This window comes from Monodelphis domestica, chromosome X (assembly GCF_027887165.1).
Source record: "Monodelphis domestica isolate mMonDom1 chromosome X, mMonDom1.pri, whole genome shotgun sequence".
In the NCBI taxonomy this organism is placed as follows: domain Eukaryota; kingdom Metazoa; phylum Chordata; class Mammalia; order Didelphimorphia; family Didelphidae; genus Monodelphis; species Monodelphis domestica.
The window spans coordinates 72005971-72024015 of NC_077235.1; the positions used below are offsets into that span (position 1 = coordinate 72005971).

The 18045-nt window shown below is 44.6% G+C and overlaps 1 protein-coding gene across 2 annotated transcripts in view; it reads left to right on the forward strand.

The window, feature by feature from the left end:
• The window catches only part of CHIC1 (cysteine rich hydrophobic domain 1), a 59208-nt gene that overhangs the window by 30775 nt on the left and 10388 nt on the right, over positions 1 to 18045 (forward strand). The window contains exons 5-7 of one of the 2 annotated variants that reach the window (XM_056809157.1): positions 5504 to 5560; positions 8330 to 8389; positions 9805 to 15706. In XM_056809157.1, the coding sequence (XP_056665135.1) occupies positions 5504 to 5560; positions 8330 to 8389; positions 9805 to 9855 (168 nt within the window). In that variant the 3' untranslated portion in view covers positions 9856 to 15706. Of the gene's footprint in view, positions 1 to 5503; positions 5561 to 8329; positions 8390 to 9804; positions 15707 to 18045 lie in introns of those variants that run through there. The other variant, XM_056809158.1, reaches the window with a different exon arrangement.

Consider the following 18045-nt stretch of genomic DNA (forward strand, 5'->3'; position numbering starts at 1 on the left):
ATGTGGCTCCTGCTGAAGGCTGTTGTTTGCCTCCTTGACCTGCAGCCAACCTCGGCTGAGCCTTTTTATACATCTCCACCCAGGGGCAGCATGGCACAATGGAAAGGGCCCGATATTTGGAGTTCAAGGATTTGACCCAGAATTCAGGCTCTACTGCTGACTGTATGGGTGATGGTCACCAAGTCACTTGGCCTCTGAACCTAAGGTTCCTTAGCTGTAAAATGAGGGCTCAGACTAAATGGTCTCTAAGGCACCCTTCTAGCTTCCACTCATTTTGCCTGGGATCACTGGCTACACTCAGAAATTTCAAACTCCTCAGAAGAACACGTGGTGGCCAGTGTGTTTCTAGGCCCAATCAGATCACCTCTTCTTTTTTTCCCATTTGAATTAGTTTATTAGTCAATTTAGAACATGATTCCTTGGTTACAAGAATCATATTCTTTCCCTCCCTCCCCTCCACCCACTCTTCCCACAGCCAACGCACAATTTCATTGGGAATTACATGTGTCCTTGATCAGAACCTATTTCCCTGTTGTTGGTGTTTGCATTAGGATGTTCATTTGGAGTCTACATCCCCAATCATATCCCCCTCGACCCATGTGATCAAGCAGTTGTTTTTCTTCTGTGTTTCTGCTCCCACAGTTTTTCCTCTGAATGTGGATAGTGGTCTTTCTCGTAGATCCCTCCAAGTTGTTCAGGATCACTGCATTGCCACTAATGGAGAAGTCCATTACATTTGATTGTACCACAGTGTATCCGTCTCTGTGTACAATGTTCTCCTGGTTCTGCTCCTTTTGCTCTGCATCAATTCCTGGAGGTTGTTCCAGTTCACATGGAATTCCTCCACTTTATTATTCCTTTGAGCACAATAGTATTCCATCACCAACAGGTACCATAATTTGTTTAGCCATTCCCCAATCGATGGGCATCACCAACAGATACCATAATTTGTTTAGCCATTCCCCAATTGACAGGCATCCCCTCATTTTCCATTTTTTTTTGCCACCACAAAGAGCACAGCTATGAATATTCTTGTACATGTATTTTTCCTTATTATCTCTTTGGGGTACAGACCAAGTAGTACTATGGCTGGATCAAAGGGCAGACATTCTTTTAGCGCCCTTTGGGCATAGTTTCAAATTGCCGTCCAGAATGGTTAGATCAATTCACAACTCCACCAGCAATGCTTTAATGTCCCAACTTTGCCACATCCCCTCCAGCATTCATTACTTTCTTTGCTGCCATGTTAGCCAATCTGCTAGGTGTGAGGTGGTACTGGTACTTCAGAGTTATTTTGATTTGCATCTCTGATTAAAAGAGATTTAGAGCACTTTTTTCATGTGCTTATTAATAGTTTTGATTTCTTTAACTGAAAATTGCCTATTCATGTCCCTTGCCCATTTATCAATTGGAGAATGGCTTGATTTTTTTGTACAATTGGTTTAGCTATTTATAAATTTGAGTAATTAGACCTTTGTCAGAGGTTTTTGTCATGAAGATTGTTTCCCAATTTGTTGCTTCCCTTCTAATTTTGGATACATTAGTTTTATTTGTACAAAAACTTTTTAATTTTATGTCATCAAAATTATTGATTTTACATTTTGTGATTTTTTTCTAGCTCTTGCTTGGTTTTAAAGTCTTTCCTTTCCCAAAGATCTGACATGTATACTATTCTGTGTTCACCTAATTTGCTTATAGTTTCCTTCTTTATATTCAGGTCATTCACCCATTCTGAGTTTATCTTGGTGTAGGGGATGAGATGTTGATCTAAACCTAATCTCTCCCACACTGTCTTCCAATTTTCCCAGCAGTTTTTATCAAAAAGTGGGTTTTGGTCCCAAAATCTGGGATCTTTGGGATTATCATAGACTGTCCTGCTGAGGTCATTTACCTCAAGTCTATTCCACTGATCCTCCCTTCTGTCTCTTAGCCAGTACCAAATTGTTTTGATGACCGCTGCTTTATAGTATAGCTTGAGATATTGTACTGCAAGGCCACCTTTCTTTGTATTTTTTTTTCATTATTTCCCTGGGTATCCTTGATCTTTTGTTCTTCCAAATGAACTTTGTTATGGTTTTTTCTAATTCTGTAAAGAAGTTTTTGGTAGTTCAATGGGTATGGCACTGAATAAGTAAATTCATTTGGGTAGGATTGTCCTTTTTATTATGTTAGCTCATCCCACCCATGAGCAAGCAATGTTTTTCCAATTGTTTAGATCTAGTTTTAATTGTGTGGAGAGTGTTTTGTAGTTGTGTTCATATAGTTCCTGTGTTTGTCTCGGCAGATAGATTCCTAAGTATTTTATATTGTCTAGGCTGATTGTAAATGGAATTTCTCTTTCTAATTCTTGCTGCTGAGATGGGTTGGAGATCAGATCACCTCTTCTTAACTTGTCTGTACTTATCATGACTAAATGAGAAAGACAGAGGAAGGACAGGAGGAGGGAGAGAGATCCAGAAGGGGACACAGAATGTCTGTGTGTGTCCACATACAGAAGGAAGGAAGGTGTTGCTTGGCCCTGAAAGTATAGACAGGCTGGTTCATCTCTGGTTCTATTCTCATGTTTAAAGTCCCCAAGGAACAAAACCCCCAGCATCAGCCTCATAGAAACAAAAGGCCAAGCCCTGGCCTTCCATTTCAGGCTTTGAAATGAGAAAGACATAATTCTGCCTGGGGTCAAGTATATTCTAGGGGACTGGAACATTGGCAAGCCCTGTCCCCCCAGTCATGTTTTCTAAAGCACAGTTTGTCCTTTGGGGGCAGAGGTGGAGAAAGAAGAACAGAGCATTTTAAAAGTTTGAGCCAGAACCATTTGTACCGTTCACGTAGAGGGGCAGCTTGACCCAATGGATACAGCCTTGGAATCTACTTTATCAGTGGTCACATACTTAGGAAGAGCCTGCCATGTCCTGGCGGCTCAGGACAAAGAAGGAAACAATCTGTACACTGGTAGGGACTTTGTGTTCTTGTGTGGATGTGTGTCTACACCCACGTATGGATGTATCTAATGGAAATATTCACAGAGCATAGATCTAAAGTTAATCAGTGCATGTGTATATACACACGTTGTTGCTGCTCTCTTTGGGCTTCTCTTTTCCAGAGGACCAGTGACATCAGGGGCCATGTCTGTGGGTGAGTGGGATTTAAGGGAGACAGATACATGCAGCCATGTGTACACAGATATTTGAATACAGGGTAGTTTGGGAGGGGCAACACTTAGGAGTTGGGAGGCTCAGGAATGGCTACATCTTAAAGAAGTCAGGGGGGTGGTGCGTAGAAATACCAGATGGAGCATCACAAGAGAAGAAGAGAGAGAATGGCAGATTGGGCAGGATCACAGCCAGTGAGGCTAGAAGGAGCAGAGGCCTGTTCCCGCTGCTGCCGCATACTAGCTAGGTGACAAGTCGCTTCACTCTCAGTGCTCTTGGCAGTTGCACAAGATTGGGTTCTAAGGGAGCTGTCCATCTGTATTGGAGGAGAGGATCTCCATACCCAGAGTTCCCTGCATAGGTCTGTTAACACATTCCTCCAACCAGTATTTATTTATAACTGGCCTTGGACACTTCCTAGCTGCTTGACCCTGAGCAAGTCCCTTACACTTCCCCCCTTGATACACAAGATGAATTCTAAGATGGAAGATAAGGGTTTCAGAAAAGAAGAAGAAAGCATTGGTAACCTTGGTGAGAAGTTGATGAGGCTAGAAGCCAACTTGTCGAGGGTTTGGGAGTGAGGAGGAGAAGAATAGGAAGCAGAGATGAGTGTGGACTTCGGTTATGAAGCCTGAGATGCAAAACCCAGAATGGTAGCTTGATGGGATGATGCAGCCAAGTGAAGTGAAGACGGAGGGGGGCCTGCGGGACACAGAAATTGAAGCTAAAAGAGAGAAGGAGTAATTGAACACACAAGTTTTTCTCTGGGCCAAGGAGCGAGTTGGGAGCGAGAGCAGGGACTTGTGAGGTAGCAGGTGCATTTATTGCCAAGGGGATTCTTTGCCAGCTACGGCTTGTACATTCTGAGACTCAGCTTCTGTGGCTAGAGCATTGGGCCCAGAGTTGGGAAGAAAGACCGAGCTCAAATCTGGCTTCAGACTTAGCTGTGTGAGTTAAGTCACTTAACATCTGTCTGCCCTTGGACTCCTTATCTGCAAAATGGGCATAATAATAGCAGCCTACCTCTTAAGGTTGTTACAGCAGGAGATATTTGTCAAGTTTTCTGCCAGTCTCAGAGGGCCACAGAAATGCTGGCTGCAGTTATTGCTTTTTTTTTAAAACCCTTACCTTCCATCTTGGAGTCAGTACTGTGTATTGGCTCCAAGGCAGAAGAGTGGTCAGGGCTAGGCAATGGGGGTTAAGGGACTTGCCCAGGGTCACACAGCTGGGAAGTGTCTGAGGTCAAATTTGAACCCAGGACCTCCCATCTCTAGACCCGACTCTCAATCCACTGAGCCACTGAGCTGCCCCCCTGGTTATTGCTTTTTGATGAGGGACACTTACCCAAGGTGTCCGTGACCTTGTGTTCTACACGCTCAAAATGGATTCAGAAGGGAAAGAAGTAAATGTCTCTTGCTCCAAGTCTCCCCCAGCTTGTGAGGTATCAGATGTGTTTATTGCTTGTCAGCTGTGACCTGTACTTTTTGACTCTTGGCTTCTTTTTTTTAGAATTGAACATTTTTATCTAATTAATTTAGAATTTAGAATTTTTCCATGGTTACATGATTCGTGCTCTTTTCCTCCCCTCCTCCCTTGTAGCCAGAGAGTAACTGGGTTTTACATGTGTCGTTGTTCAAGACCTAGTTCCATATTATTGATATTTGTATTAGGGTCTCTCAGCTTCTTTGATCCTTTTCCCTCTAGCCTTCCTACCAAATCTCTCCATTTCCCAAGCAGAAATTAAGTAAATGTGCCCACGTCCCCTCATCCCCCGTGGACCAGACCTTCTTCATTCGTGTCTTTCCCTCTCGATGCTAGTTACTGGCTATGTCTGAGCCACTCCTTTCCACAGATGTCCTTTGGCCTCGTAGCCAACATGGCATCGTCTTCCTTCCCAGGAAGAAAGCCCTTCGACAGGGAGACTGGTTAGCGTGGCATGCTAGGTGCCCATTAGAGACATATTCTAAGATGCACAGATAGGAATCTTGGATCGTTCTTTTCTCGACTTGCTTGACGGGTTTGAAACACTTGGTTGAGTTTTATGATGGCCCCAAGAACTGGGGGAGTGCAATTGGGTTCATGGCTGACTCCCTGGGGTGCATTTCTTTTGGAGAAGGTGGCTCTGACTCTTTCATGTAAATATGGTCTTCCTGGAGTTTTCCTCAGTAGCACCATATATTTTAGCCTATATTCGAGTCTTCGTTTTAGAAGAAGGGATGATGGGATGAAGGGATTTTTGTAGATAGGCAGAAAACATTGAACAATTTCCGGGGGAGGTGGTGGGTTAAGATGTGGACAAACCTTTTTCTAGAATGCTCATGCTTCTTTTTTCTTCCCTCTCTCTTTTCCTCTAGACAAGAAGATCTATTCAGAAGTTACTTGAATGGGAAAACAACAGATTGTATCACAAAGTAAGAAACATTGAATGGGATTTTAGCCAAAGCATCATGTTCTTGTAAACTTTACTGGTTCCAGTCAAAGAAGTTTTTGCTAGTTAGAGATCCCTTTTCCTCCAGCCTGTTTGCAGAGGATTCGCGGTTTGATTGCATTGGTCATCCGCTGACTTTTGTGAAATCCTCCCTTCTCTTAATGAGGGTTCCTGAGGTAAATCCTGCCTCTTCACATGGGTGCCAGAACGTAAGCCTGCTCTTGCTGTAATGCCAAGTGTTGGACATAGAATCACTTTTGAGTGTTCGGTGCAAAGAAAGGTTGGGCTAAGACGCAGTACCTGTTATCCTGGAGTTTGGGGTCTGGCAGAGAAATAAAACCTCCATATTATAAAGGATGCTTTAAATGCAGTATGGAAGCCTAAACGGAGTGCTCGGAGCCAGCTGAGTGTGTGTGGAAGCTTCCCTCCTCCCTCCCGTGGCCCACCCTAGGTCTGGCCGCTTTTCCACTGTGCTCTCTGGGATGCTGCCTGCTCCTTAAAGAACAAGCTTGCTTTCTTCTTCAGCCTTTTTCTTTTTCGTCCTCACTCTTGCATCTTTTGGCACTCACTGACACTTGGCTTCCTCCCGGCCACCCCTTACATTACTGGGTTCTTTTTCACTCAACTCTCCCTCCTGCCCCCCCTCAGTAGTCATGATGGGACCCATGATCATAGGTCCTTGCTTCCCCTTGCCACTTTCAGGGTTTTGCTCTACCTATAGCATTCAGCAAGCTTACCTTCTTCAAGGTTCACGATTGTCAAATTTATCTCCTAATCCAGATCCTTGTGAACATTATCCATAAGGCCCCGGGACATTCTTCTTCCTGCCTTCTTGAGTTTAGTGCCTGGTTCATAGTTTTTAAAAATACCTTCTGTTGTAGCACCAACACTTTGTATCACTTCTAAGACAGAAGAGAGCTAAGGGCCAGGCAATGGCGGTTAAGTGACTTGCGCAGGGTCACACAACTAGGAAGTGTCTGGGGCCAGATACAAACCTGGGACCTCTATCTCTGAATTCACTGAGCCACCTGGCTGTCCCCCTTCCTAGTCTTTCATTCTACTCAAGCTCCTACCCTTCCACTGGGTACTCAATGTTGCACCCTCAATTTATTTTATTTTCTTCATTTTAATTTAATATAACACATTTTAAATTTATTTAATTTATTTGCCTGCTCCTCAGTCAACTCAGATCCCTCTGTCTCTTCTTTCCAGCCACTTCTTCTACCCTCAGAGATGGCACTGCCACCATGCCCCAAGTATCCCACCTCTATGTTCACGAACTCTGAAATTCTCGTTTGATTATAATCTCTTGCCTTTCTACCTTGCTCTCAGAATTACCACCTCCAACTCTGTTCTTCATCGTCATCATGAGCTGCTGTCACTCTTCTCCTTGGCCCTTTGCCACCAGGCCATCAACCCTGCACTGGCTCCATACATTCTTCTCTCTTGCCTATCTCAGCCTCTTGGGAAATTCAGTTCCATTTTGCATTTGGTCCTCACAAAAACCCTGGGAGATAAGCGCTATTATTATCACTCTCATTTTATAGATGAGGAAACTGAGGCAGACAGTTGTTAAGGGACTTGTTCAGAGTCACAGAGCTAGTAAGTGCCTGAGGCCAGACTTGAATGCAGAGCTTCCCTAAGACCAGGCCCTGTTCACGTCTGTTTGCAGCCCTGCCCTCTTTGCTGAGCTCTGGTTTTGAGTCACCAACTGGCCACCCCACATAGCTTGTCAGCATTTTTCTTCTGTATGTCCCATTCTCTCTACACAGCCAGTCTCGACGATTGCAGTAGCCTTTGATTGGCCTTCCTTGCCTCATATCTCTTCCCCAGGCCATTCCATCTTTCCCTCAGCTTTCCCAAAAGACAAGGCTCACCATGTAAGCCGCTATTCATATTGTCTCCCTCATTAGAATGTCATCAGCCTTTGCTTGGACTCTTTCAGGCCCTGCCTCAAATTTCTCTCCATTCCACACCATGCTCCTTTCAGCTGCCATAGGCTTGATCATGTGAACTCCTCCCCCCAGTAGACTCCAATGGCTCCCTCTTACCCCGAGGGTAAATCGAAAGGTCTCCAATTGGCATTCAAAGCCCTTCCCAACATGGCCCCTTGCTACCTTTCCAACTTTCATATACTTTGCTCTCCTCTATGCCCTGTATATAACGTTCCATCTCTTCCTTTGTGGCTTTGAACTGGCTACTCCCCGTGCCTAGAATGGTCTCTCCTTACATATGCCCGTCAGATCCCACCTTTACAGTAGACCTTTTCCACTCTCCGTGGCTCCTCCTCCCTAGTGCCTTCCAACTACGCTTTCTTTATCTTGTATATATGTGGCTGTCCACGTATGTTCTCCCGCATTATTAGGGGCCCTTTGAGGGCAGGACCAGAGCTTTTTGCCTTTTTAACCTTAGTACTTAGCCCAGTTCCTGGGTTGGATAGACCAGAGGGGAGATTCTTTGAGTTGGCTTAGAAAGGATGGGTAGGGCTCTAGTGGTTAATTTGGGAGGTGTCCTTGGGGACAAGAGCATGGCTGCAGAGTCAGGAGAGTCTGGGGCATGTTTGTGGGATGGCTAGTAGCTCATTGGAGAGCACCAGAAAGGGAGCGGGATGAGTTAAAATCAGGAAGGAGGGCCATGAAAGCTGGGCACAGGAGGTTGGGACTTACTGAAGGGTTTTTGAGCCTAGAAGTGACATGGCCCAGTCTCCGCAGAAGGAAACTAATGTCACATTTAACCAATTTTCTTTCCATAGCTTGGCCTGCACTGGAAACTGAGTAAAAGGAAATGTGAAAGTAGCAATATGGTAGAATATGTAAGTATATATATGTGTGTGTGTATTTTAAAATAGACTTTTCTCCTTTGCTTTGAGGAAGTCCATTTTTTGGTGTGTAATTAATTGGGCAACTATTACTGTGGGTTACCTTTTTGGTCCACTTACCATAAACATCAGCCTTCCTCTTTGGACTGATGGATAATAGCATAATTATCACAAACGCTACAACCAATTATGATGCCTTAGAAAAGTCTGCTGGTACAAACCATATTGTACCAGGTTAATCCCCTTGTGAGGCATTCCCAAGCCATAGCAATAGAGTTGATGTGCTGGTAACAGCTGCTGCTGTTGTGTGACGCAGAATTGGGGAATGGAATCTTGGGAAAACTACTGCTTGGACTCAGAGTCTTTGTGAAGGGGCCCGGGCCCCTAGCTAGCTTTGAAAAAGGAATAACAGATTGGGAAATGTGTTTTTGACTTGAACACAGGCTTAGGTGTTTTTTATTTGTAAACCACTGATCTCCACATATGGTCAACCCCAGAAAGAGCCCTTTAACTACTTTGGATGGATTAGGTTCCCCGTGTCCAGAACAGCAGATTGTTTTCCTTCAGTGGATATTTTAATAAACATTTATTTTTATGAGGATTTTCAAGTTAATTATGAAAAGAGGCCTCAGACCCTTCCTTGGGCAAGCCAGTTTGCTCCCATTGCCCTGCCCTTCTTCCTAGCCTTTCTGCCTTGGAACTGATATATAGCATTAATTCTAACGTGGATGGTAAGGGGTTAAGAAAACCCCAAAAGAATCCTAGCTAGGGTACAAACAGTTCCTCATTCTTGTGTCTTGGGCTTTGTTGTTATTGCCTTTTCAGCCCTCCAGTTTCGATTTCGGAGCAGTCCATTTAAGAAAAGATTCAGCTTCAATGAGCGCTTAGTTGCCTTAATATGGCAAACTAGTCTTTGCTGTAAAAGCCCATTTTCTCCTCCTTGTCTGAATCGAGCCTCTCTCTGCGCCATCACATTCTCTTCCTCTGCCCCCCAGAGTTGCAGGGATAATGTGAAAGGTGGTGTTTTGATGAATAGAAACATCTAGTTAGAAATTCAAGCCTTTTGGCTATTGGTAGACTTTTAGAATGTTAGAATTGTCAGGGGCCCGAGAAACTGTCTGGTTCGTAGGCCAGCCACAGCCAAGCCTGCTGTTTTACAGATGAGAAACCTGTGGTCCAGAGAGATTGGAGTGGGGCGGGGAATGATCCGGCTACATGGGCTTAGCCCTGTACCATGTGTAACCTAAGGGGAGAGTCTTCGATTTTACTCTTTCAAAACAAAACCATTTGGGAGAGACTCTGGCTTGCATTCCCCATAGAATTGAGGCCAAAGGGAATGTACTTCCTAAAATGTCGATGTTTGAAGGGAGTCCATTTTGTCACTGTCTTCTTTTTTGGTTATTTTGCAGGTGATCCTAATAGAATTTCTACCAAAGTTTCCTATTTTCCGGCCTGACTAAAACATCCTAAGTCAATCCTTTTCATGTTATCTGTCATTTTCTACCCTTAGTGCCTTGTTAGATGATTTTGGAAAGGAGATGGTCTATTTTGTTGTGCTCCGAATGGTATAATGCTAGCTAGAATAGTCTCCTTACTCAGTTATTTTTCTTGGTTTAAGAAGAAAGCACTTTGCACATTTCCCCCCATTCAATGAGGTTTGTGTTTTGCACTCAGAGTTTTTAACACGAACCATAGTCTCCACTAATGATCTAACATCAGTGCTGATTTCAAACAGCTTGTTCCGAGCATGCCGCCTTTTGATTTGTGCCCCCCCTTCCCCCCGTCTCTAAATATGGCTCATTTGTCTAGGACACTATCTCAAAGCACCATGTTCCCCTAAACCCTCACGGAGAACCAGAACTCATTTTACTGTACCCTGCTTGCAAAGGGCATGCGATCAACAGCACTTTGCCAAATCTCAAGCCCTAACTTAGACTTGTAAATATTGTCTCCTTGCTTAATCGAAGCTGTGATATGCCCTGGTTTCCAGAATGGACAGCTGCTTTACCATGTTGCCAATGTGTCTGAATGATATTTGTATGCATCCTCCTGATTGTACAGACCCTTGTATGCCGGTTTATGGCAAAGCCATAACAAACTGTTCTGGGATTGTTTGGGTAGCAATCGAAGTTGTCTGTTGTAACGAGTAGTCTTAAAATGTGTAATGGACTGATATTCTGCATTGTTACTAAAACAGCATTCTTAGTTGGGAAAGGTTGGATTACATGTTTACACACACACACACACACACACACACACACACACACACACACACACACACACGTCCCTGTACCATCCAGAACATTTTCCAGGCCCCCTATAGTTTTCTTTGCACAGATTTCCCTTTCCCAGAAGACATCAGTCATGTCCCTGTCTCCCTTTCTCCATTTTTCCTACCAGGAAAAAAACGAAAAGAAAACCTGCCCTCTCTTGTATACAGGTGGTGCCTCATAACAGTGTCTGGGGAGAGGTTGGGAAGGCACCATCATGAGCCACTCACCACTGCTTTCTGGACTTGTTTGCTCTGCTCATTCTGAAATTGAGAAGCGCAAATTTAAGGTTAGTCCACAGCGGCTTCCAAACCTGTTGAGGTTTCGAGATCCTTGCTTACGGACATTTTGGAAGCGGCCCCAAGCCAGAAATGAGCAAATCATTTTAATCATTTGGATGCTAGTAGTGATAGTGATTCAAGGCATGTGTTTAGCCAGAGCTATTTGTAGATTCTGCATTCTCTGTGGAAGGGGACTCAGTGGGTACCTCATTCCCCAACTCTTCTAAAGCTTAACAATTCCACATTGGGAGGCCCAGATTAAGTTCATTGAGGTACGTGCACCATGGCAAAGAAAGAACATCTAGAATTGAGTGGCCATCTTTGGCCAGGGAGGGGGCTCAGAATGTGGCCATCAGGAGCACTTTAGGCTCACTTTTTCCTGCTCCCTTGAAAGAGGACAAGTCATTGTTTTTGCAAGAGTTTTGCAGCCAGCTCTTTGTGCAGGCACCCGTCTGCCTTTATTTTTTAGCTTCATCCTCCTCTCCCCCCCCAAAACAAAAGCAAAAACCTTAATATTTATGTGTGCCTGCAAAGAATGCTATTTGCCTACTGCAAAATAAGAGGTTAATTTGCACCTCTGAAAGTTCACCAAACATGCTTGGCTTCCCTGTTGAGGTCAAGGAAAATTCTGTCTATGGTTTCATTTCCAACCAGCACGATCCCATCAGTGGTTTTTTAGATTGTGACATGTGAACACCCCAAACTGGGTTAGTTCACACGGAGAATAGCTGTTGAGTGTTTTAACCCCACAAGCCTCATTGTCCGTGAGGAACTGAGATTTGGTCAGAGTCACGTTTGCTGTCATTTCTAGAAATCTCCCTTGGTTTTGTTGTCTAAAGAGTGACAGCAAGTTTTGGAACTGTTTCTGTGAAACATACCTATAGGTAGCAAGGAGCGGAAGTTGTCCAGGTTGAGGCTGTTGCAAGGAACGGATGAGTATGGGGTGCGGAGTCCTCTATTAGCATGTAGAGTGTTAACCTTAAAGAAGGACTTTGCTAACTTTATTTATTTCTATTTCAAATGCTGCTGTTCATTGAGTTAGAACTGACTCCTAGGCTCATCTCCTTTCCTTAAGTTATCCAGACACTGGCCACCTAGTTCTTTCTTTTGTTCTCTCACTTTCTCCCTCTCCCTCCCTGTCTTCCTTCCTTCCTTTCTATCTCTGTCTCTGTACCTTCTCTCCTTCCCCCCTCTCATTTGGTTGCATTTTTCAATGGTTTTTCCTTTGAAGAGGCCGACAGAAACTCAGGAAAGAGTTTTAGGAAGCTTTTGTTTTCCTTTCAGTTACTTTGTCATGAAGGCTATTGGCAATGACCCAGAGTGCTGTGGCCACTTGCACTCCCTCAGAGAGAGCGTCTAGCCTTAAAACCCATCAAGTTATCATCAATTCTCCCAGGATCTTTCCTTTGGGAGTGGTTCCATATTTTGTGAAAGGTGGGGCCAGGTTGAGGATTCTAAGGAATTGTCTTGCTCACCCAGTTAGCTGCTCCTTTCCCAAAACAACCTGTGGAGAAAGAACAGAGTAAATGTTCAGTTACCCACATCCTGGAGGTCTCTTTGCCTCAAGAGATTGCATGAAATTTGTCTCATCCCAAGCTCATCATCCCTACCTTCTTGCCTTCCTGTTTTTCACATCTCCCTTTTCCCATAGCCCTTTCTCCTGCCTCCCTTGGATATCCCCTTCCCCTTTAAACATTGAAACTAGTCATGGCCACAGCCATCATGTACATTTCTCTACCCAGCGAGATTTATATCTTCATGGGCTGTGATGGTAGGATGGATGGATGGATGGATGTCCTTTGACCCTCCCCCAGCCCCAGCTGTTCCCCCGGCTAGGCTTCAGTTTTGGTAGCTGGGAAACCATTTCGATGGTTTCGCTAACAAATCCAAGTAAGTATTCATTTATTCCATGGATCTAATTCTCCCAGGCAGGAGTGCTAGATTAGGATGGCCACCACGAGTCCAGAAGTAGAGGTATTAAAGGTGTGCTTGGAAAAGTGCCTTGTTGATCTTGAATAAAGATGTTAGGCTAAGTTGGAGGCCAGCGGTGGCAGATTGATGGATAAGAAAGACTCCAGACAAAAACCACTTGTGTCAGACCATCTGACTCAATTATTCTTGTCTTGGTTGTGGCCTGTTGCCTGGGAGGTTTTTTTTGAGGGGGAAATTCAGTCATTTATCATAGTGAAGAATTAGTGTCAGAAAATCTTCTGCAGTTCACTACTATTCACCCTCACGTTGAGGGAGCTTATGTCCAAGTTGTCCCAAAAACCAGGGAAAAGCAGCATTATGCTTTCCTTTAGGAAGAAAGAGAAGCCCTGGAAAACTGAGCCTTGTGTCGGTGAGCCCTGACAAGTCATTTCTGGATACATGATCCCCCACCCTGAGCCTCTTCAAGCAATAACTTCCATTCTTGTTAGTTGAGTCAGCAATCTTTGCCATTTCGACTGAGCCATGTTTTAAGGTCTTAGGGGTATTTTCCCCCCAGTGAAACATTTGTAAGTTTGTGGAGATTGTCTTTATTTTTCCAAGTTCAGAACACTTTTATTTTGTTTACAAGTAAAAGAGCCACTTTAAGAAATAAGAGCCCCTCACTACTTGAGCTTAAAATCCTGAATATATGTTGTTTCGAGACATTACTGTATTCACCTGCCTGTGCCAGGTCAGGGAGGCAGAACTTCACCCACAGCAAATTCATTGGGAGCATTTGGAACCCTTGGGGGCTACATTTTAATTCAGTTCCGTTTCAGATGCAGAAACTCTCCCCTCTCCCAGGTGAAGGCCAATGATGCCCTGGCAAGCAGATGCCTTTTGGCCTTTATCAAGGCCTGGGCACCGCTCGGATGGATTGGTTAGTATCTGGGCTCTCTGCAAATGAAGGGGAAAGAGAGTTTTGAATGGTTTTCTCTCCAGTTTTCTGCTTCCTGACTCCGAGCTAGCATTTTTTGTTTTGTTCGCTTCAATCCCTCAGATCGTGGGAAATTTGGGAATGAAACACTTCATACTGAAATTCTTACCCTAGAAGAAAAGCGCTGGAAATGGCCACCACCTAATGTTAGCACCCAGTGTGTAAATTTGTTCCAACGCCTTACACTCAGTGGGCACTGAGTAGAGAGAGATTTGGTGATTGTGTGTGCAGTGACTGCTGCGTGTTTAGATTCCAAAGATCTGAGGAGGAGGCTGAAGTTCTACCCTTTTACCTCCTCCCACCCACCCACCCACCCACCTGTGCCTCTCCCTTGTGGTAAACATTAATATTGCCAGGGAGGGACTAAGGCACCAAGGGACTCTCCTCTGGTCTGTGGGATCTGAACACACTGCTGCCAGCTGCTACTATCCAGGCAAGAATCCCAACTATGATGACAGGGGCAGATGAGGGTGGGAGGAAGAACCATTTTGACATTTTATAGGATAAGAATTTCACTTCTTAGCATCTGGCTCATCTCTTTCTCAAAGAGCCACACCCTAAAGCTCTATGGGAATGGAATGGATGCTACGGAGACCTGGGAAGTCAGGTGGTTGAGAAATCCCAATGCAAGTCATTCATTCCTGGTTGAATTCTGGGCTCTGCTGAGCTATTTTAGATGAGTGACTTCATTCCTCTGTACCTCATATCCTTGTCGGATAAAAATTCGGGACCTACCTCCCAGGGGAATCGAGGCTCAATTCATTCACAAGTGTTCCGGTGTGCGTGTTTAGATCCATCTTGGTAGATTTGTTTTATCAGTTGAACCACACGCAACGAGCGCGACTGAGATTCCCTAGATCTGGGGCTTATGGTTTGGGAGTTTACCCTGCGGACTGCTCCTTCCCCCCAGCATACGTCCATATTCTCCACTCTCTCCCAATTAGTAGACTTGGTTTGGTGACAGGAACACCTTTGGATTTGAACACACGGGATGGATTCTCTTGCCCTTGGACCGCAGACTCTTGGTCTGGTTTTGCCACACTGGGGATGTAGTATAGCTTCAGGTGACCGTTTGCTTCTGCTTGAGAGGGAAATATTTAAACTACTTCATTTAGTGTATATACATACAATGTACTGTAGATGTCAAGAATGTTACACTGTTATGCTCCAGCATGGGACTCTAAATTCCCAAATATCTTAACCTAAGGCCATTTCAGCTTGGGAATTTCATATAAACACCAACTTAAAGCAATAATCTCTCAAGTGTCATCTGTGTCCTCGATTTTGTTTATTTTTTAAGAGAAAAGACAACTTTCAACTCCATTTTGTTTCTAGCCTCCCCAATAAAACGTAGCATTTTCAAATAGATGAATTCCGCTTTTCAATGACGTATCAATGTTTTAAATGAAATGTAATCTCTAAGCTCACTTGGCATCCCTAGTCATTCAGCACACAGAAGGAAGCATCAGAGGATTCCAAGGTGTTTCCTGGAACTGTGATGAGCAGCAAGACCAAAATGCCAGAAAGGAGCCATTTCAAACCAAGACATCTTGTCGAACTGTCCAGTCTTTCTGTTTCAGGGCAGAGGACTCCTGTTCGAACAGCTTTACCAGCGGAGAATGGTAATCATTTCTAGTCAAACCAAGAACTCTCCTGGATCTTCAAATGTGATATATAACCTGTTGCCTTCTGATCTACCCTCCTGTAGAATGTAGCTCCACTCCCCCTCTCCCAAAGAACTCTTCTTCTATAGCTGTGCCAAAACCGAAGACACTGCTTTTCTCATTGTTCATTTGTCAGATGTAAAATTGATTATCTCAGGATTGCAAAATTAAAGTCAAGTGCAAACCAATGAGAGTCGGATGGAGTCCTGCTTTTCGGAGGCCGTCTTTCCCTCCCCTCGGTGCTAATCCTCCTCGTAAAGTAGATACTTGAGGTTCCCTTCTCCATCTTTAATTTGCATGTCATCAGTTCCCCGGGAGGCTAAGATGGATTCCTGCCCACATCGACTCGTAGATCCTTTGAGTTATGGATGTACTTTGGCACCTGTCCAACAAGGGAGGGGATAGCAAATAGCTTTGCTTTTGACCCAGAAAGCTAACCCTTCACTGGGGAATGGAAAATGAAAGACAAGGAACCAGGTGCAACTAGACCTAGTCAAGCATCAAGTGGAAATGCTAGTCAAGCCTTATCAAAAAATTGAAAAAGCTTTCTTGAAAAAATCTTCAAGGTAAAGGAATCCCCTGTGTTGACAACGAACTCTTAGGATGCTTGCAGGGCATGTACTCAACGGGGCTAATGGAATCATGGCTTGGCTAATGCTAAGCCATTGACAGGGACTTAATGCTCTAGATGCTGAGGGCCCGATTTATCTGGAACCCTTCCCATTCCCACCCCTAGTTGGGTTGGCAGATTTGGAATGGGGGTGTCTGCCCTGGAAAGGGGAGAGCTTGTGGAAAAAGCCTCTGAGAGGCTGGCACTCCACACTTGAGTATATGAAGAAATCAAGGGCTGGAAGGCAGCTAGGTGGCTCGGTGGATTGAGAGCCTGGGTTCAAATCTGGCCTCAGCTACTTCCTAGCTATGTGACCCTGGGCAAGTCCCCCTCTTTGCTTAGCCCTTGCCCCTCTTCTACCTTGGAACCAATACATAGTACTGATTCTAAGATGGAAAGTAAGAGTATATATAAGTGACCCTGGACAAGTCCCTTAACCCCCATTGCCTAGCCCTTACCTCTCTTCCACTTTGGAACTGACACATAGTATTGATTCTAGGAGGGAAGGTAAGGGTTAAAAAAAGCCCAGGGTTTAACATCATCCACTTGACTTACTGTTTGAACTTCCTAAACATGTGAAAACACTAAGGGGCAAATAAATCATGTTTCTACATGGAAAGGCAGAGTAAAGTGAAAAAGGACCCTGTAGATGGTATTTCCAAGTGAATACTTCACATGAAGGGTTCCCTTCTAGCCTGAAATTCTGCATCCAAGGTTCTCTTCTAGCCTTGACATTCCATGTTCCAGAGACCCAGCTTCCACGGACCTTCCATCTCTAGCATTCTGTAAACAGACAAATGGGACATCACAAAAAGAGACTAAAGCCCTGAAAAGAGAAGATGGAGCTCAAAAGAGGCCTCCAAAATTTCTTAAGGTAAAGGATTCCCCTCTGTTGACAATGAAACCTCAGGATATGTGCATGGGATGCACTCAGTGGGGCTAATGGAACCACAGCTTGGCTGATGCTGAGCCATCTGGGTGCTTGGGCATGAATTAGCAGGAACCCAGCTGGTTGGGTGGATGGGGGTGCCCGCACTGGAAAGAAAACATCCTGTCACATTCATGTCCTGTCTTGGGGGGAACAAGACTGCCATCTGTGCCCCATCTCCACAATGCGTTGTGCACTGTTTCTTCCAAACCAAAGTCTATTCAACTTCGTGGAATGACATTGGGCCAAACTCTTGCCCAGAGTCCTCTTCGGCTGCTGCCCCTAGGTGTCTCTGACACAGTTATTTCAATCAGTATTTAAGCCATGTACTGGCAGACAAGAAGGGCAATTAGTGTTTTCCCTGTGAGCCCAGGGCCTGAAAGCTAGCCATTCCCATTGGCTTGGGTCTTTAAGAATAACAAGAGGCTTTGGTCTGTCCCAGGCACTGAGTGACAACTGGGCCTGGAAGTGGGGTTGAAGGCATTTGATCGCAAGATATTAGAATGCTTCACCAGCAGGCTGATTTGGACCCTCTGGGCAGTCATTTCCTGCCGATTATTTGTTACAGCACCAGGATGCGGGAACAGGGTAGGGATCTGCCCACTGGAAAGAGCTGCCATGAGCATGGGAGCCCCTGGGATCGGATTCAGGGACCACCCCATGTTTCTCTTGCCCCAGCCAGACATTTCAGTTTTAGATAATGTATGCTCAGGGGGAGGGGCAGTGCTAATAAAACTTTTCTGGGCCCTAGTTCGCCCTTCTGTAAGGTCTGGATGTTGGACTAGAAGGAATTTAGAACCTTGGGAAGTCTGGGAGAGCTCACAGACCCCTTCTCAGAATCACCATTTTAGATGCATAAAATAAAAAGTGTCCAATTGCAAAGGAAACCAACTTTATTCAAAAGAAGTTTTCAGAATATAAAAAGAAAAAAAAGCCAAGTTCACTGACCTCAGGTCAGTGTTCCACGTGTTCTCCAAAGTTCCTTCCAG